The sequence below is a fragment of the Oryctolagus cuniculus genome, chromosome 9 (genome assembly GCF_051225735.1).
Source record: "Oryctolagus cuniculus isolate XC-2025 breed Fujian yellow rabbit chromosome 9, ASM5122573v1, whole genome shotgun sequence".
Taxonomy (NCBI): domain Eukaryota; kingdom Metazoa; phylum Chordata; class Mammalia; order Lagomorpha; family Leporidae; genus Oryctolagus; species Oryctolagus cuniculus.
In genome coordinates, this window is record NC_142875.1 from 61,440,844 (window position 1) to 61,462,314 (window position 21,471).

At 39.2% G+C, this 21,471-nt stretch overlaps 1 protein-coding gene across 8 annotated transcripts in view; it reads left to right on the forward strand.

The window, feature by feature from the left end:
- The window catches only part of DGKH (diacylglycerol kinase eta), a 208,886-nt gene that overhangs the window by 158,580 nt on the left and 28,835 nt on the right, over window positions 1-21,471 (forward strand). For all 8 annotated transcript variants that reach the window (XR_016213237.1, XM_002712967.6, XM_017343497.4 and 5 more), the window contains 8 exons: window positions 1,030-1,115; window positions 11,283-11,382; window positions 13,122-13,395; window positions 14,154-14,273; window positions 16,954-17,085; window positions 19,373-19,490; window positions 20,787-20,897; window positions 21,039-21,135. Coding sequence is in view for 7 of the 8 variants with exons in the window: in XM_002712967.6 (XP_002713013.6) it covers window positions 1,030-1,115; window positions 11,283-11,382; window positions 13,122-13,395; window positions 14,154-14,273; window positions 16,954-17,085; window positions 19,373-19,490; window positions 20,787-20,897; window positions 21,039-21,135 (1,038 nt within the window). In the remaining variant the exon portion in view is untranslated. The remainder of the gene's footprint in view (window positions 1-1,029; window positions 1,116-11,282; window positions 11,383-13,121; window positions 13,396-14,153; window positions 14,274-16,953; window positions 17,086-19,372; window positions 19,491-20,786; window positions 20,898-21,038; window positions 21,136-21,471) is intronic.

Sequence of the window (21,471 nt, forward strand, 5' to 3'; positions counted from 1 at the left end):
ATATTTTCACAAACTAAACAAACCTGTGTAATTAGTACTGAGATTACAGGACAGCATTCAAGTGTTCCAGGAGTCCTCTTTGGCCCCCCACCACTATCCTGGCTTCTAACAACATAGAGTACTGTTTCGGTTTTTGTGCTTTGTAAAATAGAGTCATCTTGTATGCTCTCTTTAGTATCTGGTTGCTTTCCCTCAATGCTGTGTTTGTCATACTCATTTATATTGCGGCACAGTCATCTAACTCCTCCATTCTCTTTGTCCTACACTAGCCCATTGCATAAGCAAACCACAGTTTGCTATCCACTGTGCTATCTGGGAATGTGAATGCTGCTGGGAACATCTAGCATACATCTGCATTTCTTTGGGATGTAGATATACTAGTTGAATTGTTGGTCCCATGGTATTGCACATGTGTTCAGCTTTAGTAGATACACTGGATAGATTTCTAGAGTATTTACATCAATTTACACTCTCATTGTCAGTGTGTGAGGGTTGTATAGGTCCACACTACGCTAACAATTGGCATTTTCTGTTTGTTACTGTTTTTGTTTTTCCCATTCTGATAGATACATACACCATTCATTATCATATGACTTATAGCGTATGTGCATTGGAGTTTTAGTTCACATTTGCCAGATGGCTGATGAGGCTGAATACCTCTTCATCTGTTTCTGGACCATTTGGATCTTCTCCAACTTAAGTTTCTAGTCTTTTGCCCATTTAAAAAATTAGATTGTTTGGCTGTTTTGTACTAATTTGTAGGAATTCTTTTTACAGTAAGGTGTTTGACATATTTTGTTCAAAAGATATTTTTCTGGATTTTTATACAAATAAAGTCTAGAAACTGAAATCCTTTCACAGAAATGAGATATTTATCTGTTTGGCATAAGGACCCCTTTTTCATTGTAGCCAGTGCTCCATCTCACATGCCTCGTGAATGTTACCATGTATGAAACAGTAGTAAGGACTGAGTTGTGTAAATGGCACCCACGGAAATACAGCATAGGCTTTATTTTTTTTTCTTTGCAGATGACAATTTATGAAGACTCAGTTGCAAATCATCTTACGAAGATCGTCAATTCTGGTGAACATGCAGTGGTCTTATCATCTACCAAGTGAGTTGTGGAGCTTACGTCAGGAGGTAGTTCCACAGTGACGATGAAGGAAAGCTGCTTCCTAGCTCTGACATCATTACTTTGTGATTTTTCTTTTCAGAAAGTATCTGTGAAGTAGCTTGTAGGATTCAATACACTAAGTTTAAACTGAATTCTAAAAATCACTTTAACATCTTCTTTGTAAGTAGACTATATTTAGAGGGTATATTTTTTGCTATTTGAAACGTTTTTTGTCAAAAAAAAGGTATAATACATCTCTAGACTTTAATCTAAATGTTATTTAAGGAAGTGTTTATGATTAATCACAAAATGAAAAGCATGTTTTATTATAATTATTTTCATAAACACTACTGTTTTGGAACTATGTACATCAATAGAAGGAAACTAATGATGAGATTTTGCAAAATTACCTTTCTCAGCATGTTTAAAATTGCATAATTATGTTTTAATTCAAAATTGCCAGATTTTATTTAAGTTGATTCCATACATGGAGCCAATGCCACTTGATGTTACCCAAATATTTCCTGGCTGGAATTTAGAATTTAGCTTTTGAAGCATTCTATACTGATGTCATGAGAATTGGAAAGTCAGCCAGAGGAAAGAGGTGAAACCAACTGAAATTTTCAACTTATAAGTAGAAGAATGCTTTTAGGATTCTGGCTTAGCGAGCAAATACTACTGTTACACAGAAAGAAAGACAAGGAGGGAGAGGGAGGAGGGAGTGGGAGGGTTGTGAAGGAAAACTACACAGACTTCACTGTAGTGTGGACCTAGTTTGCCCCAGAAAGGAAAGACAAGATAAGCCATAAACACATCTGGTGACCAAGGTATAATCGGCGTAACAGTTGCTTTGGACAACATAGCCCTCAGAAAGAGGAAAGAGGACTAGGAAAAGGAAGAGCACAATGGCGTAGGCCAGCCAAGCACACTGGGTGGTCCAGAATGCCTGGGCTGTAGACCTTCCTTGTTTGTTGGGCAGTGCTGCTGTTGGTGAATGTGTGGTTACTGAATTGTAATGCTTTCTGGTGAAACATGTGACTCTCTAGGTTGTCCCAGGCCTCAACACTCCCTATTCCTTGTCTGTCTCATCCTGGGCCCCCATTCATACATCTAATATGTGCTTTGAATTCCCTGTGATCTTTTGCTGTGAGGTTTCCTTCCTTTACCTTCTTTCATACTGATGACCGTGTTTCTGTGTGCAACACATCTTTAAGCATCTTTTGCAGGGCTGGACGAGTGGCGACAAATTCTTTCAATTTCTGTTTGCTATGAAAGGTCTTTATTTCACCTTCATTCACAAATGAGAGCTTTGCAGGATATAATATTCTGGGCTGGCAGTTTTTCTCTCTTAGTACCTGGGCTATGTCTCACCATTCCCTTCTAGCTTGTAGGGTTTCTGATGAGAAGTCTGCTGTGAGTCTAATTGGAGATCCTCTGAGAGTAATCTGACATTTCTCTCTTGCACATTTTTTTATCTTTTTTTTTCTTTTTTTTTATTTAATGAACATAAATTTCCAAAGTACAGCTTATACAGTATAGCTTCCCCCCCTCATAACTTCCCTCCCACCCACAACACTCCCCTTTCCCCTTCCATTCACATCAAGATTAGTTTTCAATTATCTTTATATACAGAAGATCAATTTAGCATATATTAAGTAAAGATTTCCAGTTTGCACCCACACAGAAACACAAAGTGTAAAATACTATTTGAGTACTAGTTATAGCATTAATTAAACACCTATCTCTCTTGCACATTTTAGGATCTTTTCTTTCTGTTTCACTGTGGTGAGTTAATTACAACGTGTCGTGGTGAGGATCTCTTTTGGTCATGTTTATTAGGGGTTCTATGAGCTTCCTGTACTAGGATGTCTCTGTCCTTCTCCAAACCTGGGAAATTTTCTGCTATTATCTCACTAAAAAGGCCTTCTAATCCTTTCTCCCTCTCCATGCCTTCAGGAACTCCTAGAACCCGAATGTTGGGTTTTTTAATAGTATCCTGTAGATTCCCCACAATATTTTTGAGATTTCTAATTTCCTCTTCTTTTCTTTGGTTTGACTGTATCCTTTCCTGTTCTCTGTCTTCTAAGTCCAATATTCTCTCTTCTGCTTCACCCATTCTGTTTTTAAGGCTCTCTAATGTGTTTGTCATTTGATCTATTGAATTCTTCATTTTGTTATGATTTCTCATCACTATCACAGTTTCATGTTCTACTAGTTGTTTCATTTCATTTTGATTCCTCCTTAATATTTCATTTTCACGAGAAAGATTTTCTATCTTGTCCATTAAGGATTTCTGTAGTTCAAGAATTTGTTTTTGAGAACTTCTTAATGTTCTTATCAATTTTTTGAGATCTGCTTCTTGCATTTCTTCTATCTCATCATCTTCATAATCTTGAATTTGGGTGTCTATTTCATTTGGGGGCGTCATAGTGTCTTCCTTGTTCTTGTTACCTCGGTTTTTGCATTTGTTGTTTGGCATATTGGAGATATTCTTTGGTTTCTTCACTGTGGTATTTTTTCTTGTTATACTATGACTCTAGATTAAGTGGACTGTCTGCTTTTGATGGAGCCTCAGAGGCTTGAGATGGGTGTGGCCTGAGAGCTCTGTTTGGTTCCTCAGGGTTAAGGGTGTGCCAAAGGTGACACTCCCAGGTTTGGCGTGGTAAATCTCTTTCTTTCTTTCTTTTTTTGATTCAAAAGGGAAGTAATTCCGCACAGCTGAACAGAATTGGAGGTAGTTAGCAGGCGAATGATATACCCACAGGAGCCAGAGATCGGAAGCTCTTTCCCAAGGATCACACAGGGAATCTGTCCTGCCCTCAGTGTGGGCTCAAATTCTCCTGCAGTCTCCACTGGGTTGCCAAGGTTACTGAATTGTAGCGTCTCTGGAGAGTACTCACATGAATTCCGTGAGTTCTCTCCCCCACCGTCTCTTTTTTCACAGTCTCATTTCAGTAGCACCACACATTCACTAGGTCCTAATCTCCTGTTATTTCACCCCCCACCCCCAGAGTCAGGTTTTTCTGCTAGGCTCAGGGCCAGTGCAGACCTGAGGTCACCCTGTTTATGATGTATGTCCAAGATGGCGCCTGCTCTTTGTCTTGCTCGCCTTTAAGAGGTGAGCAGAGAGAGAGAAACTCGTGTCCGTATGGGTCACTTTTTTTTTTCCTCTCTCTTCTAGTTAGCCTGGTGAACTTTTTCCCACAGGATTTCAGGCCTTGTTCCCTCTAGACTCCTCTTTCCGCTTGCCTGCCGGTGTCTTGGGTTATTGAGGTTCGGCTCACCTTGCGTTCCAGTGCTGGTGCGTTGAGTCTGCTGCTGGTGTCCCGAACACCCCCATTCATACATCTAAGTTGCATTTTGAGTGTGCCACGCTGCTCCTGGGAATCAAATGCATCTTTGTAGAGCAAATCGGAGAGCACTGTTAGAAAAGATGGAAAACTGAAATGGAAGGTTTGCAAAGTATAAAAAGATGTGACTTTAAAAAATCATCCTTTGTTTAATACAAGGGAACCTGAAAAACTTTGTGGAAAATAGAAGTAAAGGTAAGTTTATTTTGGTGCAAAAATATTTTGAAGTCCACGCTTAGTTTTTTCATAGCATAAGAATTTTCCACAATTTGATGGTTTCAAGTCATAGATTTAGGTCTTTAGTCCATTTTGAGTGGATTTCAGTGAAAGGTGTAAGTAGGGGTCTTGCTTCATACTTCTGCATGTGGAGATCCAGTTTTCCCAGCACCATTTGTTGAAGAAATTGCCCTTGTTCCAGGGCTTGATTTTAGCTCCTTTGTCAAAGATAAGTTGGTTGTAAATTCCTGGATTAATTTCTGGAGTTTCTATTCTGTTCCATTGGACTATCCATCTGTTTTTGTGCCAGTACCAGGATGGATGTTTTGATTATAACTGCCCTGTAGTATGTCTTGAAATCTGATATTGAAATGCCATCAGCTTTGTTTTTGTTTTCTCTATATCTGAGAACAATGTCCTTGGTATTTTGATTGCTAGCACATTGAATCTATAAATTCCCTTTGATAGTATAGATATTTTGATAATATTGATTCTTCTAATCCATGAACATGGAAGATTTTCTCATTGTGTGTGTGTATGTGTGTCTTCTTCTATTTTTTTCTTTAATGTTTTCTAATTCTCATCTTAGAGATCTTTGATGTCCTTGGTGCAGATTAATAAAATTCTTGAGTTTTTTGCTGTTAATAAATTAGGTAGAATTGAATTATTGAAGTCTTCTATGAGAAAAATTAAGCAATAAAGTTATAGCTGAGATATAATCTTATATTTGATGTAGTTTCAATTATTTCTGCTATTGTTTTAGTTAGAAGGCTGTAAGGCAATTGGCTTCAATTAAATACAAATAGCAGAATTTGCTTTAGTCCAAGATTTACACAAAAACTAATTAATTCTAAAGTAGAAGTCAACATATTATTTGTCTCTGTCTAACCATGTGAGTATTTTTAAAAAAACTTATATTCCTAAATGAAATTTGAATAAAGCGTTTGAGGGAACCTCAGAGTGTTTCTGGAGAGCGTGAGAATCCCTGGAGTGAGCCCCATGGTTTGCTAAGTTGGAGTCAGTCTGTGCTCCAGTTGAGACCCAACCATGTGCCAGCTTTGAGATCTGTTTCTGCCCTAGAAGTCTAAGAATGGAAGAATTTCCAGTTAGTTCTCATGGATCTGTTAGGAGAATTCAATTGAGTAGTGAAATAAATGCAGAGTCTATGAACTACAGAGGGTTTTGTTAAATATGATATCGCCTCATATTTTACCTGATTTCATTTCCAGTTGTTTCTTGGACCTTGGTCTACCTCCTTGTCTAGGCTCTGCTGTCAGCCCCAGCTCTGGGTTTCTCCCTAGCTAGTTCATTGCCTGTTAGCAGATTTTGTCCCAACCATGGCTTCCCCTTATCACTATTTTGTTCTCCCCAGCCTGCTGCAGCCTGGCCTTTACGACTCCAGATTAAAATTCCACATTCTAGAAGGCAAAGAGAAAACAGTCTGTAATCACTTTATACCAGTTTATGCAATATGTTTTCAGTTTTTATGTACATATTCAAACATATGTAAAAGTAGAGACTGCTATGATTTCCGACCGTACCATTACTCAGTTTCAGTACTTATCAACATATTGCCATCTACTCTCCACTTCATTTTGCTGTAGGATCTCTTAAGCAAATCCTACAGATCTTTTTATTCCACTTTTTGTATAAACACGTATATTGTTCTATAAAAAACTTTTTTACTATAGGGCTGGCATTGTGGTGCAGCAAGTTAAGCTGCCACCTGTGACACTGGCACCCCACACTGGAGCACAGGTTCAAGTCCCAGCTGCTCCACTTCTGAGCCAGCTCTCTGCTAATGCACCTGGGAAAGCAGCATAAGATGACCCAGGTATTTTGGACCCTGCCATTCACATCAGAGACCTGGGATGGAGTTCTAAGCCCTTGACTTTAGCCCGGCCCAGCTCCAGCTGTTGCACAGTCATTTGGGGAGTGAACCAGCAAATGGAAGTTGTTCTCTTTTCTCTCTCTCTCTCTTCTCTGTGTCACTTCACTGCTCCAAAAAATAAATAAATTTTTTAAAAAAATTAGTAGAGTTAATCCCAATACCATCAATATTACTTAATCCATATTCCATTTCCCCTGGTTATGTGAGAGGTTCTTTTTAATAGTTGACTTGTTCAAATCAGAATTCAAACACAGTTCAGTCATCACACTTAAGTGTCATCTCCCTAAGACTTTTTTTTTAAAGATTTATTTATGTATTTGAAAAGCAGAGTTATAAATAGAGAGGGTGAAACACACATAGAGGTTCAGTGGTTCACTCCCTAAATGGCTGCAACAGCCCAGACTGCGTCAGGCTGAAGCCAGGAGCCAGGAGCTACATCTGAGTCTCCCACATGGGTGGCAGGGACCCAAAGCACTTGGGACACCCTCCATTGCTTTTCCCAGGTCATTAGTAGGGAACTGCATTGGAAGGAGAGCAACTGGGACACAAACCTGTGGCCTATGGGATGCTGGCATCAGAGATGGTAGCTTAACCTGCTATGCCATAACACTGACGCCTCTTATGACTTTTAAAATCTAAAAAATCCTGATTGAGGGATGGCATAAAACCAGTAAAGTACACAAATCACAGGTGCTATGCCATAACACTGACGCCTCTTATGACTTTTAAAATCTAAAAAATCCTGATTGAGGGATGGCATAAAACCAGTAAAGTACACAAATCACAGGTGCGTGAGTCAATGATTAAAAAAAAAAACATGGTGTACACACACACTCGCTTGTAGCCTGATTTGAACCTAAATAAAATAAATAATCCCCTTATTTTGTTCATTCCACTTGTTTATCAAATGACACAATATTTTTTTTAAATTTTTTTTTTTGACAGGCAGAGTGGACAGTGAGAGAGAGACAGAGAGAAAGGTCTTCCTTTGCCGTTGGTTCACCCTCCAATGGCTGCCGCGGATGGCGTGCTGCGGCCGGCGCACCACGCTGATCCGAAGCCAGGAGCCAGGTGCTTCTCCTGGTCTCCCATGGGGTGCAGGGCCCAAGGACTTGGGCCATCCTCCACTGCACTCCCTGGCCACAGCAGAGAGCTGGCCTGGAAGAGGGGCAACCGGGACACAATCCGGCACCCCAACCGGGACTAGAACCCGGTGTGCCGGCGCCGCAAGGCGGAGGATTAGCCTAGTGAGCCACGGCACCGGCCCAAATGACACAATATTAAGACAAAATATTTTAACTCTCTTGTGTATATAATACTTATATTTTGTAAAATAATAATCTCCAATATCCTCAACCACTTCAATATTTTAAAAAACTTTGAAATGCTAGTGACAAAGTTATATTTCATTAACACAGCTGATATGTAGGTTAACCTAAAGCAATAATTCTTTGACTGTTGCTGGACTTTTATCTATCCACTATAGTAACAGGAGTGATGATCTGAAAGTCAGAAGCTCTAAATGAACAGTCATAGATAGAATTTAATGAATAAAATAAAAAATGATGTTATTAAATAAGTTGTCTTTACCTCCTGCAATATATATGGCTCTATTTTTATTTAGTCACTAGCTTTTAAGCTTTGTTAACTTTAACAGTAGGATTTAATTAGGTTCTCTGATGTCTTACCCTACTCACTCCAAATGTTTAAAATAAGTGCAGTGTGTTCTGTATACATTTTTTTTTTTTCAGAAAATGAGAAAACTGATGGGAAAAAATAATAATAAGATAATATGGAACCACAGAATTTAGCTTTGGAAAGTGCTTTAGAGATAAGTAGGCAGCTTCCTCATAAATAGAAGAGATAGGGTACATAATTATTAAAATATATACTCAGCCATGTAGATGGCTAGAAGTCTTTCTGAATTATGCATGATACCTCTCAGTCATCTTTAATTTCTAATTGGAAATGTGTGTATTAGGTGAGGAACAAATTTGTCAATCTGTGATTGAGTACTGTGACCATATTTATCTTAATCCAGTATTGCATATTTTATTGCCTTTTGCCCCTATTTAGAAAAACAATAAATGAGAAACTGATCAATGAAGGTATAGATTCTAGTGATAAGTATAATAAAATGATGGTGGAAAGTATCACACATGTTAAATGTGGACTGTTATTGGCTTCAACTGAATATTTCATATCGTATCATTGACTGTTCAACTTTGAAGGAAGAAAACTAAATTGAAGAAGTAAAATGTTGGAATTATAAAAATTTTAATATTAAAAATGTAATTAGAGGTTTAACAGGTTTTATGCTCTGGGGGAATAATCTATGTTTCACTTTTATTTGCTTTGCAAACTGTTTTCTGTCAGTCTTTCATGGAGTGAAGTAGGAAATTGTGTGTGAAAATTGTTTTTGTCCAATTTGCAAATTCTCAATTAGCATGACCTTGAAATCGTACTATTTTAAGTATGCATCTTATTTCTATTTTAAATGGTCTGCATTCACTTTTTAGGTGTGGATAAAAGATTAATTCATTCCTCCAGAATATAAATGTTCCTTGTGGAATGTGGAACTTAATGGGCCATTAGATAGAGCATTTCTTCTAATTTTTTGCACAATTTATGTGGCAAGCACCCTGCTAACCCTCACAGTCCCGTTGATCAGCCCCTTGGCCACAGGAGTCACAGGATCATCCTGTCAAGCCTTCAGCCTCTCTGCCTCAGGGAAGTGGCAAACTGAGGAAGGAAACCTCTGCTGTCTCTTTTATTCCTGGGCCAATGGACCCAAGGCCTCTCACCCCCGGAGTTAGAAAAACACTAACAAAAGCAGCCATGACAATGTTATTGCTCATGTAGTTTCACAAACCTTACAGGAAATCGTATCCGAGTAATGCTATCATCATGGCAAGGAAAGACTCTCTTTGGGAATTATACAAAGAGTTGAGAGTGCAGTATCTCCTCTCGCTGGAAGTGGGATCGCTTAAAGAAACTTTGTGTAAAGCCCATAGAACAAAGTTCATGGTAGGCAGACTTCGTGTTTTAAGGACTCGCATAGATGTATTGTTCATGACTAAAGAGACAAAGCTTCTTGTGAAGTGCATGAAAGTATCTCTAACAGGTAGTAAGCAAATTCTTCTTTTTTAAGATTTTTTTTAAGATTTATTTATTTATTTGAAAGGCAGAGTTACAGAGAAGCAGAGGCAGAGAGAGAGAGAGAGAGGTCTTCCAACCTGCTTCACTCCCCAGATGGCCACAAGGGCTGGAACTGTGCCGATCCGAAGCCAGGAGCCAGGAACTTCTTCTAGGTCTCCCATGCAGGTGCAGGGGCCCAAGGACTTGGGCCATCTTCTGTTGCTTTCCCAGGCCATAGCAGAGAGCTGGATCAGAAGAGGAGCAGCTGGGACTAGAACCAGCACTCATATGGGATGTAGGCACTGCAGGTGGCGGCTTTACCCGCAACGCCACAATGCCGATGCCAACTCCATAAGCTAAATTCTTGATAGAAATTTGAATTTAAAAAGCCAATCCAGAAGGTTGGAGGTTAGGAACTACTACCTCTCTGTCCAAGTAAAATCTATCAATGAGTGCCAAAAAACAACAAACAAAACACAAATTGTTAAGAATAATGCATTTATTTCCTAGATGATAAATGTGAAGAGGGAGTGTGTATATACATGGGTATGTGTGTACGTTTGTCTATTGAATGGCTCAGTTTCAAATTATTAACTTATTATTGTGCCATTCACCTATGAGTGAAAATTATGAGTATAATCGAAAATATAACTGTGGAATCTTTTTTTTTTTTCTTTTTCTTCAAACTCCTCCATCTAAATCCCTGTGATCTTAAAGTGGTCTGATTGTATCAGTATGAAACCTTGCTGAAAGAAAACTGATCATTTGCCATCCTACTGGTTGTGTTAAAATTGTAGCACCAGGTCCTAAGACTTTTGAAAGACAGATTTTGTCAGTGTTTTGGGTTATTTTTTCATTTAGCATATTTCCATTGCAAAGCAACCAAATGTAATTTAAAAAAAAAACAAACAAACAAGTAAACCATACATTGCTGACACTAAAGAGACCTAAATTAAATTAGGTTTGTGTGTTATTGCATTGGTTCTTTTAAGGGGAGAAATGAGTGGATTAAAGAGGACATAACTCAATTCAAGTGGCAGATCGGTTTCCAGCATAATATACAACCTCTTTCCTCTTCAGGAACAATGTGCTGTCAAGATGCCATACACTAAATAGTAGATGGATAATGACAAAGTAGATGGTAGCCTCTTCCTCGTTTGTTCAACACTGCAGATTCTGCTATGGAAAATAGCAACTGTAGACGATACTGCTTTACTTTGTTTAATGGGATCTAAAAGTAGTCTTCTTAAGAATGTAACTTAAAGAATGTAATGTAAAATATCATTCTTAAGAATGATATTTACATATCATATTACATTACATATTTACAAAGGCTTATGGTAACCTTAGAATGACTGCAATTTTAAATGATATAGAGCAAAGTTCATCCATGTATCCAACTTGAACTTATCTAAGATGCTTGATTCAGCAGATCAAAGTATAGACTTACACAAAATGATCTAGATATGTTGACGGCTTGCCTAATTGTTCTTGTTTTTCAAATGTGTTTATAGAGCAAAAGAAACCAGCCTGCTGTGTTTACTGAATTCTACAATTTCTTTTCCTCAAAAGGGTACTCTGTGAAACTATAAGGGACTTCATAGCCAAAATAGAGAAGGCCTATGACAAGACCTTGGAAAACACCGTGGTGGCCGATACCCTGGCCAGTAAAGTAAGGATGACCGCGAGGGCATGCACATTGGAGACCAACCATATTAGCAGTGAACTGTGTTTTAAAGCTTGACTCACAAAAGTGGCGTTGTTTTCCTCTGTCAAACATCTCAAATCATGCAAAAAATCGCTTTTGAATTCAATACGAGGGTTTTTTGAAAATATGCTATTTTATAATCTCCTCTTACTGTGTGGCCAAACTGCTGAAAAACCATGCAGCAGCCAAATGCTGTAGCCCCAGTCCTCTTGGCATTAACTGACATCTCGCAGGGAGGTGCACAGCAGTCAGGCAGGGAGGGACAGGGCTGGGCAGCTGGCTCCGCATTTCCAAGCCAACAGGCCCATCAAGGGCCCTGCAGCCCTGTCCTTGGATTGCTTACACATTACAGTCCTTGGTCCCCTGCAGAGCTCTGTTTCTTGCATTGCCTTTTTCTTTACAGATGCCTCTCTGACGCACAGGTGCACACACACACACACACATCCCACTCCACCCCAAGTTCATGCCAGAGTGTTCTTACAAAATGCTGGGATATCTTGGCAAAGAAATTTGTTCTCCCAGATTCATGCTGTAGATGGTGGCTTAACTGAGTGGAAGGAAAAGAAATAGAAATAACCATACGCCTCAAGTTCTCAACCCCTTCCTCTTGTCTTTCTCCTCTGGGGAGAGCTTCAGAAAACAGAGACCCTCTCTTTCTGCTGTCATCAAAGCAAAGCAAGGGAAATTGTGTAGATTAGGAAGTAGCATCTACAGCAGCAGTCCTAAATGTGCCTTCACCCCTAGCAATGGGAGAAGGGCAGAAAGAAACAAGGGCAGGTGCTTAGTTTTCTTCCTATACCTCTCCTTGTTTCCCTCTTTATCCTTGTGTGTTTTTCTTCTCCATCTTTCTTTGAACCAATAATCCTTTCAGTACTTTTCACCTCTTTACAAACTGAAGCTTCTAAGGCCACCTTGCATGGCAGCCAGACCTGAAGTTTATAGTGCTCAGAATGGTCCATAAGCCAATTATTTTTTTTAAAAGTATATTTAGTAGCTTGTATAACATATAGCAGATCTTGCATAATATATAATGTTTAATGTGTCACTTTACAACAAAGTGTTTGTTGTGCTATTGCAAAGAAAAATAACTGTACCAAGGTTTTTGTAAAGATTTTTAGCCATGAAAAGTGCAGTCCATGCTTCTGGGAGTATAAGAATTACATAACAATTGTGCTGTTTGGTTTCTTTGTTTAAAAACTCCTTAATTAAGAAGAGTTTTAAATTTACAAATCAAACATTGTGAAGTAGTAGAATTCCTTTACACCCCACACCCAGCTTCATCAAATACTAGTGAGATATATTTGTCACAATCTGTATTCCACACTCAGCTCCCCCTATTATTAACCTGTCACATTAGTATATTTGTCACAGTTAATCTGTTTTAAATTGTAAATTATTTAGTTAGTTCTAAAGTGTAAATAATAATAGATGGTCAATTAATAGTTAATACCAACAGAGACATCTTCCCTCTAAATAAAGGAAACTATTAATTTAAATTAGCATTTTCCACCAGCACTAAATAGAGCTTTTTAAGTGAGGCGCTCCCTAAAGTAGAACTTCTCCAAGTCTGAAAGGCGATAGCCATTTGCGTTTCAGTGTGAAAACTTTTCCGTGACTCAGCTTTTAAACCGTCTTGCAGAAATGCCCTTGTCCTTTATCTGCTGGTGCTGCTTCTTATGGGTTTCTTTCTTGGGGTTTCTCAGTGTTCATTCCTGAATGAGAAGCTTGAGGAACTGCTGCAGGCCTTGCACACAGACTTCCAGGAGGCGCCTGCTGGCCCGGATGTGAGCTCGGTCATCGCGGAAGAGGACGTTGTGGAATCCTCCAGTGAAGAATCCTTGTGCGAAAGCAAGGAGCAGCTGGCGGATGACGTCACGAAACCTTCCTCCCAGAAATCTGGCAAACACAGGGAGATAATGCTGCGGGCAAACAGTTTAAAGAAAGCAGTGAGGCAAGTCATTGAAGAAGCTGGAAAAGGTACACACTGACGATGAGCTTGGCGAGCAGCTAGCAGCACTCTCTGCACCTGTCACAGAGTTTTCATAGTGGCCCAAATAGAGATGCTATTAACACTCTTACAGAAGATAAAAGCGCTATCAGGAAATCTGTGCTGAGCTATGTTTGTTTAATAGTAAGGATCACACTGATGGTTCATAAGATAAAATCTTAGAGACAAATTAATTAAAATGTTTCTAGTCCATCTAAGATAGAAAATTGATCTAAAATAACATTTCTAAAATTTTAATTATTTTTGTCTAATTGAATTCCTAAAGGAAATCCAACCTGGTAAACTACTCTGAAATATAGAAAATATTTTTAGCATTAATTTCCTAAATATTCATGTTGCTTTTTTAAAGTATTTATAAAAACTCTACCTATATTTTAACTTTACATTAATGTTTATATGCTTCTTTGATAATTTTGTTAGTAGACAAGTTGAATTTGAATAATTTGTATTCAAAATTCCCTTTATAGATTATAACTAGTAGTTAGATTTCTATTTCCATTATCTAGAATTCTTATATTTTATTTTTTATTCTGCTAATATATAATTTTAACCTTATTTTATAAGCTCTAGTATTTACAACCCCCAAGTTAATTGCTAAATGATTTTCATTTGTGACAATGGAATTTTTTTGAGTATATTTTTCAATTTCCCTTTCCTAAGCATATGTTCCTATTGATGGGTTTCATTTTTACTTGTCCAAACATTTCTATGTTCTTACTACTTAAAGTTATAGAAGAGCAGGCACCTCAGTCCTGTGAAGTGCTCAACCAGTCATCTGATTACGACAGTACAGAAACAGATGAATCTAAAGAAGAATTAAGAGATTATGATACAAAAGAGTTAGCTGGTAAGAAAATCATGATGAAGTTATTTTGGAATTAAATAGGAATGTAATTTTCCTTCAGATTTTCAAAAGACTTTTCAGGTTAAAATTTTAAAAAATGTATATTTCTTATTTTTGAAAAGGCTGTTTAGAAATTAAAGATTTTCCCGAGTGCCAATATAATCCACATGTAACAGATTATTTGCACTGTTATCAATTACCCTCATGTGCTTCTCTTGGTGTGCAATGGAGAGATTATAAATAACCAAGGATTATGGAATCAAGGATGACTAAACATTTTAGCTTTCCTATAGAAAGAGGAGCTAACACCTAAATCATCTGATATGGGTTACAATGTGTAGGTTAGCCCACATGTTCCTTTGAAGACTGTAGAAGACTGTAGGCCCCACAGGCACGAAATACAGCCTTTCAGAGATTCGGTCATCCCTTGGGTTCTGTTGCTAACCTCAGAAGACCAGGATGGATCATTTCATCCCGTGAAGAGTTTTTGAAACTTGATTCCTTTATGTCAAGTTGACTTCATCTGTGAATTTGATAAGCAAACCTTAGATGCTTTCATCTCTCTAAAGACACTGACTAAAGATGGGCTGACAGTGGCAGCCATACAGGGTGCTGCTTGGTAACTCTGGGGAGATAGTGACTCTTGGCGAGGAGTCAGCGTTCTAGTCAGTAGGCCCCCACCTCTCTGTACTCTCCAACCGGCCTCTTCCCCTGTAGTCTGTAAAGGAAGCTAAAAAATGCAAACACTGTTCTATAGATTAAGTAGACATAGACTTAGAAAATTCTGGAATGGCACAGTATTTTATCTTAATTTGGCTAGTAATTCAACTTATTGAAAATCAATTAAATCCTCAATTCATGTGCCCGAGATGTGAGAAATGCAGTATATTGCAATGATCAATGAAATGCTTCATTCAAGAAGAACTGTGACACATTAATGTAATTACCTGCAGGAGAACATCAGTCTTGGTCATTTGTAGGCTCTCTGCTTTTTAACAGAGATAAACATCAAAAAGTTCTTTCTATTAGCTCCAGGAGTTCCATCTGTTAGGAAAGAGGAGCTGTTTGTCACTCTTTGCCAGTGTAGCTGGACTGTTTTTGAACAGAGAGAATAGAGTGTAAGATTAATATAATTAGTTTGTAATTAGTCTTGGGAAAAGTGAAGATAATTAAGTTTTAGAGTATTTTTAAATTGAGTTTGAGGACTACTGCTTTTAAAATCTACCAATAGCCCCCAAATTACTTAAAGGTACTATTTGTTCTCCATTAAATTGCCTCAGTTTGGACAGAATTAAATTTCCTTTGGTTGTTTATTCTAACAGTAATTTTGTTTCAGAATAATATTTTAAATGAATCAAGTTTTACAAGAATATGATAGAACTTCTGTGTGGCAAATCATCATTTTGGATAAGAGAGAAGTGCAGGAAAAGTATAATGATTTCATTTGAAAATAAACTGTTTTTCCTTCCATTCATAGAAGACAGTGTTACCTCATGTTTCATCTGTTCACTCTGGGAATTATATTGATTAAATTGGATCCTTCACCCAAAATTCATGAGAAATGGATTATTGGTAGTAAATGTTATAATACATATGTTTCGTTTTAAAAAATCACCAGGCTTCAAAGTTTCTACTTTTTTTTTTTTTTTTTTTTTGACAGGCAGAGTGGACAGTGAGAGAGTGAGACAGAGAGAAAGGTCTTCCTTTGCCGTTGGTTCACCCTCCAATGGCCACCACAGTCGGCGCGCTGCGCTGATCTGATGGCAGGAGCCAGGTATTTATCCTGGTCTCCCATGGGGTGCAGGGCCCAAGCACTTGGGCCATCCTCCACTGCACTCCCTGGCCACAGCAGAGAGCTGGCCTGGAAGAGGGGCAACCGGGACAGAATCCAGCGCCCTGACCGGGACTAGAACCCGGTGTGCCGGCGCCGCAAGGTGGAGGATTAGCCTATTGAGCCACGGCGCCGGCCCTCTACTTAGTTTTTAAAAAGATTTATTTATTTATTTGAAAGGCAGAGTTATGGGTGACAGGAGAAGAGAGACAGAGATCCACTGACCGCTAACTCACTTCCCAAATGGCCACAACAGCCAGGGCTGGGCCTGGTCGAAGCCCAGAGCTTGGAACTTCATCAAGGTCTCCCACATGGGGGCAGGGGCTCAAGCACTTAGGCCATCTTCCACGCTTCCCAGGCATGTTAGCAGGGAGCTGGATCAGATGCGGAGCAGCTGGGACTTGAACCAGTGCGCTTATGGGATCTGGCATTGCAGGCCTCATCTTAACTCTGCTACACCACAGTGCTACCCCCTCTACTTATTTTGAAGTTTGGATTGATCATATGCAGATTTTCAGTATCACTGATTTTAATTCTGGCAGGTATCTGTTTTCTACTGATCTCTGTCTTTCTGAGACCAGAGATTGAGACATCAACTGTGGCAGGTCCTCTCCAGATAAGTCTTAAGAAAATGAAAGCAAAATGGTAAAAGAATAGACAAACAGTGAATATTTTCAGGTCTACTGATTGGTTTAAACAGGTATTCATTTATTTGATGTCTTGAATGTATAAGGTCTAGTTTTATTTATTATATATATATGTATATGTATTTATATATATATATATATATATATATATATATATATAACACATTACTGCTATTTCTTTTTAATCTGGACTTTCTGCCAACAGTTAAATCTGCATGTCGGTCTCCAGATGCCCGGACAAGTCGTGGCCCTTCCCAAGCTGATTGTGTCTCCGGCCCAGCTGTGGCAGCCAGCAAAGAAATTCTCCCTGTGCTCAACACCAGAATCATCTGCCCAGGTCGTGCCGATGCTGCCACACGGTGTTTTCTTAAGTATTTCTGTAAAAATATAGAATTACTCATTGCCACGAACTAATATCTACGTTCTTAAAGATAAATGTTCTTTTTGGAGAATGTATTTGGCTCATTTTATCCCAGCTCTTAGATTCTTCTGTGTGTGACAGTTGCCTTGAAAGAATTAAAACATGTTTCTGGGCCCTGGCCAGAGCAATGGAGATTCATTGGGTTTAGAGTACAGCCCAGGAATCTGTATTAATCCAAAATAAACCAGATCTTATCTGCTACCTCTTAAGGACCTGCACAGCTTTCCTTTTGCTTTTAAGTCACAAGTCTGTCTGTAGTAGTTTTTAGACCAGTGATATTGCTTCCTTTTTGAACATCTGAGATATCAATTCCAGCCCTAATAATTGAATTTATCTTGGGATTAGACTAGGTCTAATAGAAAGTAAAGGACTGTGGGACAGAAGATGGAGGGAAATATAGGGGTCTCTGAGGCCTCCTGCAGTACCATTTTATTTATTTATTTACTTCTCTATTTACTGAGAAAGAGAGAGTTCTGTTCCCATCTACTGGTTCACTCCGGATTTGGTCTCAAGCCAGGATCTGGGAGCAGGTCTCAAGACAGGAGCTGGGAACTCAGTCTGTGTCTCCTGTGTGGTAGAAGAAACCTAAGTACTTGAACCTCACGGGTCTGCATTAGCAGGAGGCTAGGATCAGGAACCTGAGCTGGCACTCTGGTGTCAGACACAGGCATCTTATAATCGCGAGGTTAAACCTCCTCCTCAGTACCAGTTATCTGAATTACAAAAAACCCTCCAGTTCATTCAGAATAGACTGAAATCCATGTTAGACCTTGAAAATCAGTATCTTCGCCAAGTGATTTTGAAATATAGATCACAATTCAATACTAATAGCTGGTACTGGAAATAACTGGATAGCCGCAAGCAGAGGATGAAGTTGGGTCCCTACCTTACACGATCAGTAAAGATTAACTCCCACCCCTCCTTCTCCCTCTCCACTTGCTGGTCTCATTCTCCATTAAGACTCATTTTCTTTTTTTTTTTTTTAAAGTAACACTTTATTTTATTTTATTTTTGACAGTCAGAGGTAGACAGTGAGAGAGAGACAGAGAGAAAGGTCTTCCTTTTCCGTTGGTTCACCCGCTCAGTGGCCGCTATGGCCTGCGCGCTACGCCAATCTGAAGCCAGGAGCCAGGTACTTATCCTGGTCTCCCATGCGGGTGCAAGGCCCAAGCACTTGGGCCATCCTTCACTGCCCTCCCGGGCCACAGCAGAGAGCTGGACTGGAAGAGGAGCAACCGGGACAGAATCTGGCACCCCAACTGGGACTAGAACCTGGGATGCCGGCGCTGCAGGCGGAGGATTAGCCAAGTGAGCCGCGGCATTGGCCAAGATTCATTTTCAATTAACTTTTTACTCAGAAGACCAACTCTATACTAAGTAAAGATTTCAGCAATTTGCACACACACACACATACATAAAAATGAGAACTAGTTTTACAGTTAACCCTTAGAATACAATTATTGAGGACAGAGGTCCTGCATGGGGAGTTAGCGCACAGTGACTCCTGTTTTTAATTTAACTATTAACACTCTTATATATGACATCAGTGACCACCCGAGGCTCTTGACATTAGCTGCCTATGCCATGGAAGCCTCTTGAGTCCACAAACTCCGTCAGTATTTGGACAAGGCCAAAAGCAAAGAGTAAGTTCTCTCCTCCCTTTAGAGAAAAGTACATTCCTCTTTGATGGCCACTTCTTTCTGCTGGAATATACCCACATTTCATATTTTACTGCTTACTCTTGGCACTGAGTTTTCATCTTAGTACATCTCTTAACATTTTAAATTAAGTATTATCATCTGCGCTCTGAGAATATGGAGGTGATAACATTTTGGTAATTTCGTGTTTATTGTAAATTCTCTACAGACTTAATACCTTATTTGCTATAACAAAGGAAGTAACATGTATTTGTTGGGATTGCAGAATTACTAGAATAGTAAGTGAGAAATATCATGGAGAGGTTCCTATTAAAGTTCTCACTTCCTTAATCCTTATGACTCTATATAAATATATAAATGAGATACCTGGAAGGATCAACAATTTCGTATTCACAAATGTCATAGTTCTTAGTTGTGATTGTTGAGAAAAATAAATACTGAAAACCAAGCTTTGGCAGTGAGATGTTTGCAGTTAGACCTGCGTCGACTGATTCACTGCTTTTACTCAACACGAGGCCCTTGTGTGTGTTTTTCTTTTTGTCCAGGTTTAAGGGCAGGACTGGCTGCCTCCATTGCTGGGAGCTCTATAATCAACAAAATGCTGCTAGCGAATGTTGATCCTTTCGGTGCGACGCCGTTTATTGACCCAGATTTAGATTCACTGTAAGAATCTGCTTTTACACATATTTCTGTTTCAGCTTTTCTTTTCTTTCTTCTTCTTTTTTTTTTTTTTTTTTGGTGACTTTGTAACATTTTAAATGTGTGACAAAAAATATGGTTCTGTGTATAAAAGGTTACTCAGAAAATTCCAGACGTTGACCATGATGAGCACACAGATCCCTTTATAGGTCTGGTCTTGGTCAGCTCCTGAGACAGGTCCCTTTCCAGCCTGGCTTCTTTTGGAGAAACCCTCTGGCCACAGCAGGGGCATAGTGCTCCTTGCTTGTCCCTGGAGTATTTTACTTAATAGCACCTTCACGCTTGCGTCTATACTGTTCCCTTCACCTCCTTTCTTCTCAGTCTTACCAAATCTGCCATCTTTCTGCCTTGAGCTTCTAGGTTTATTTCAGGAAGCATCTGGCCCGTATTGATCTCTTCCCCCTCAAAATTCCTAAAATAATTTAAAAACAGAAGCACTGTAGCAAGTTGAGATATACTTCCTTATATTTCAGGTTTTAATTTTGCTTTTACTCTGGCTCATTTCAGTAATGACGTTCCTGGAAGACAGTAACATATTTTAAACTTCCCCAGACACCCAAAATAATTCATTGAATCTAGCAGGGATTTCTTTTTAGCTCAATAAAGCAAAGTTACAGAAAGGCAGAGGCAGAGAGACAGAGAGAGAGAGAGAGAGAGAGAGGTCTTCCATCTACTGGTTCACTCCCCAAATGACCACAACAGCCAGAGCTGCACGGATCCAAACTCAGGAGCCAGGAGTTTCCACTGGGTCCCCCACATGCATGAATGCATGGGCCTGAGGACTTGGGCCATCTTCCACTGCTTTCCCAGGCCATAGCAGAGAGCTGGATTGGCAGTGGAGCAGCTGGGACTCGAAACGGCACCCATGTGGGATGCTGGCACTGCAGGCAGTGGCTTTACCTGCTGTGCCACAACACCAGGCCTGTGGAGGCAACTTTCTAATGACCACAAGACGCTCCCATAGTCATCCTCATTTGTCTGTCTAGTGAGGGACTTCTGTAAGGAGACAGAAGAACTAAGATTTTGGGGACAACTAATAGAAAACAGTCTCTCTCGTATCTGCTTTCTTCACTGTCCTTTTATGTCATGTGTACCAGAAATTGTAGCTGTTGGACACATGGCATGTGATTCCCGCCAAGCTTTATAATCTTCTTTCAGGAATGGATGAAGCTTAAATGGTTTTCAGTGTTGTTCTGTGTGTACGTTGTTACCATAATGAATGTGAAATTGACTTTTCTGTACCTTTCTTTATTGTCATAGAGATGGATATTCAGAAAAATGTGTCATGAACAATTACTTTGGGATTGGATTAGATGCAAAAATTTCATTAGAATTTAACAATAAGAGAGAGGAACACCCTGAAAAATGCAGGTAATTTTGGTAATAACAATAATGTCATTACATGAAGGCAATTTTACTTTCATTCCATTTATTGTATCTTTTTGCTTGCTCTGCCTTTAAGGAGGAAAAAAGTAAATTGTCCTGAAATTGCCTGCCGATATTTATTTTCAGGAGCCGAACTAAAAACTTGATGTGGTACGGAGTCCTTGGCACCCGGGAGCTATTGCAGAGATCATACAAGAATTTAGAACAAAGGGTTCAGCTCGAGGTGAGCTCATCTTGAACTGAAGACCTTTCACATAATCTTACTTAGAAAAAGAATTTGTGAAATGAACTTGGCCTAAATTCCTTGTGATTAGTGATTGAATACTCAGGGGAATAATGGAGTTGTTCCCTAGCTTTATTCTACAGAGAGCACATACACTGGATGTGAGTGAAACAGTTGTCATTCTCCTTAGCTCCTAAAATTGGGACTACTATGGGGTGGTGATGCCACATGAGAAGGTGGAGCCGTGGGGGTACATTTATAGGATGAGTTTTTAATAGATTTTCTCATTTAAGTTTCTAAATTGGCACAGTTCTATTACACTCCAAGTTTCACAAG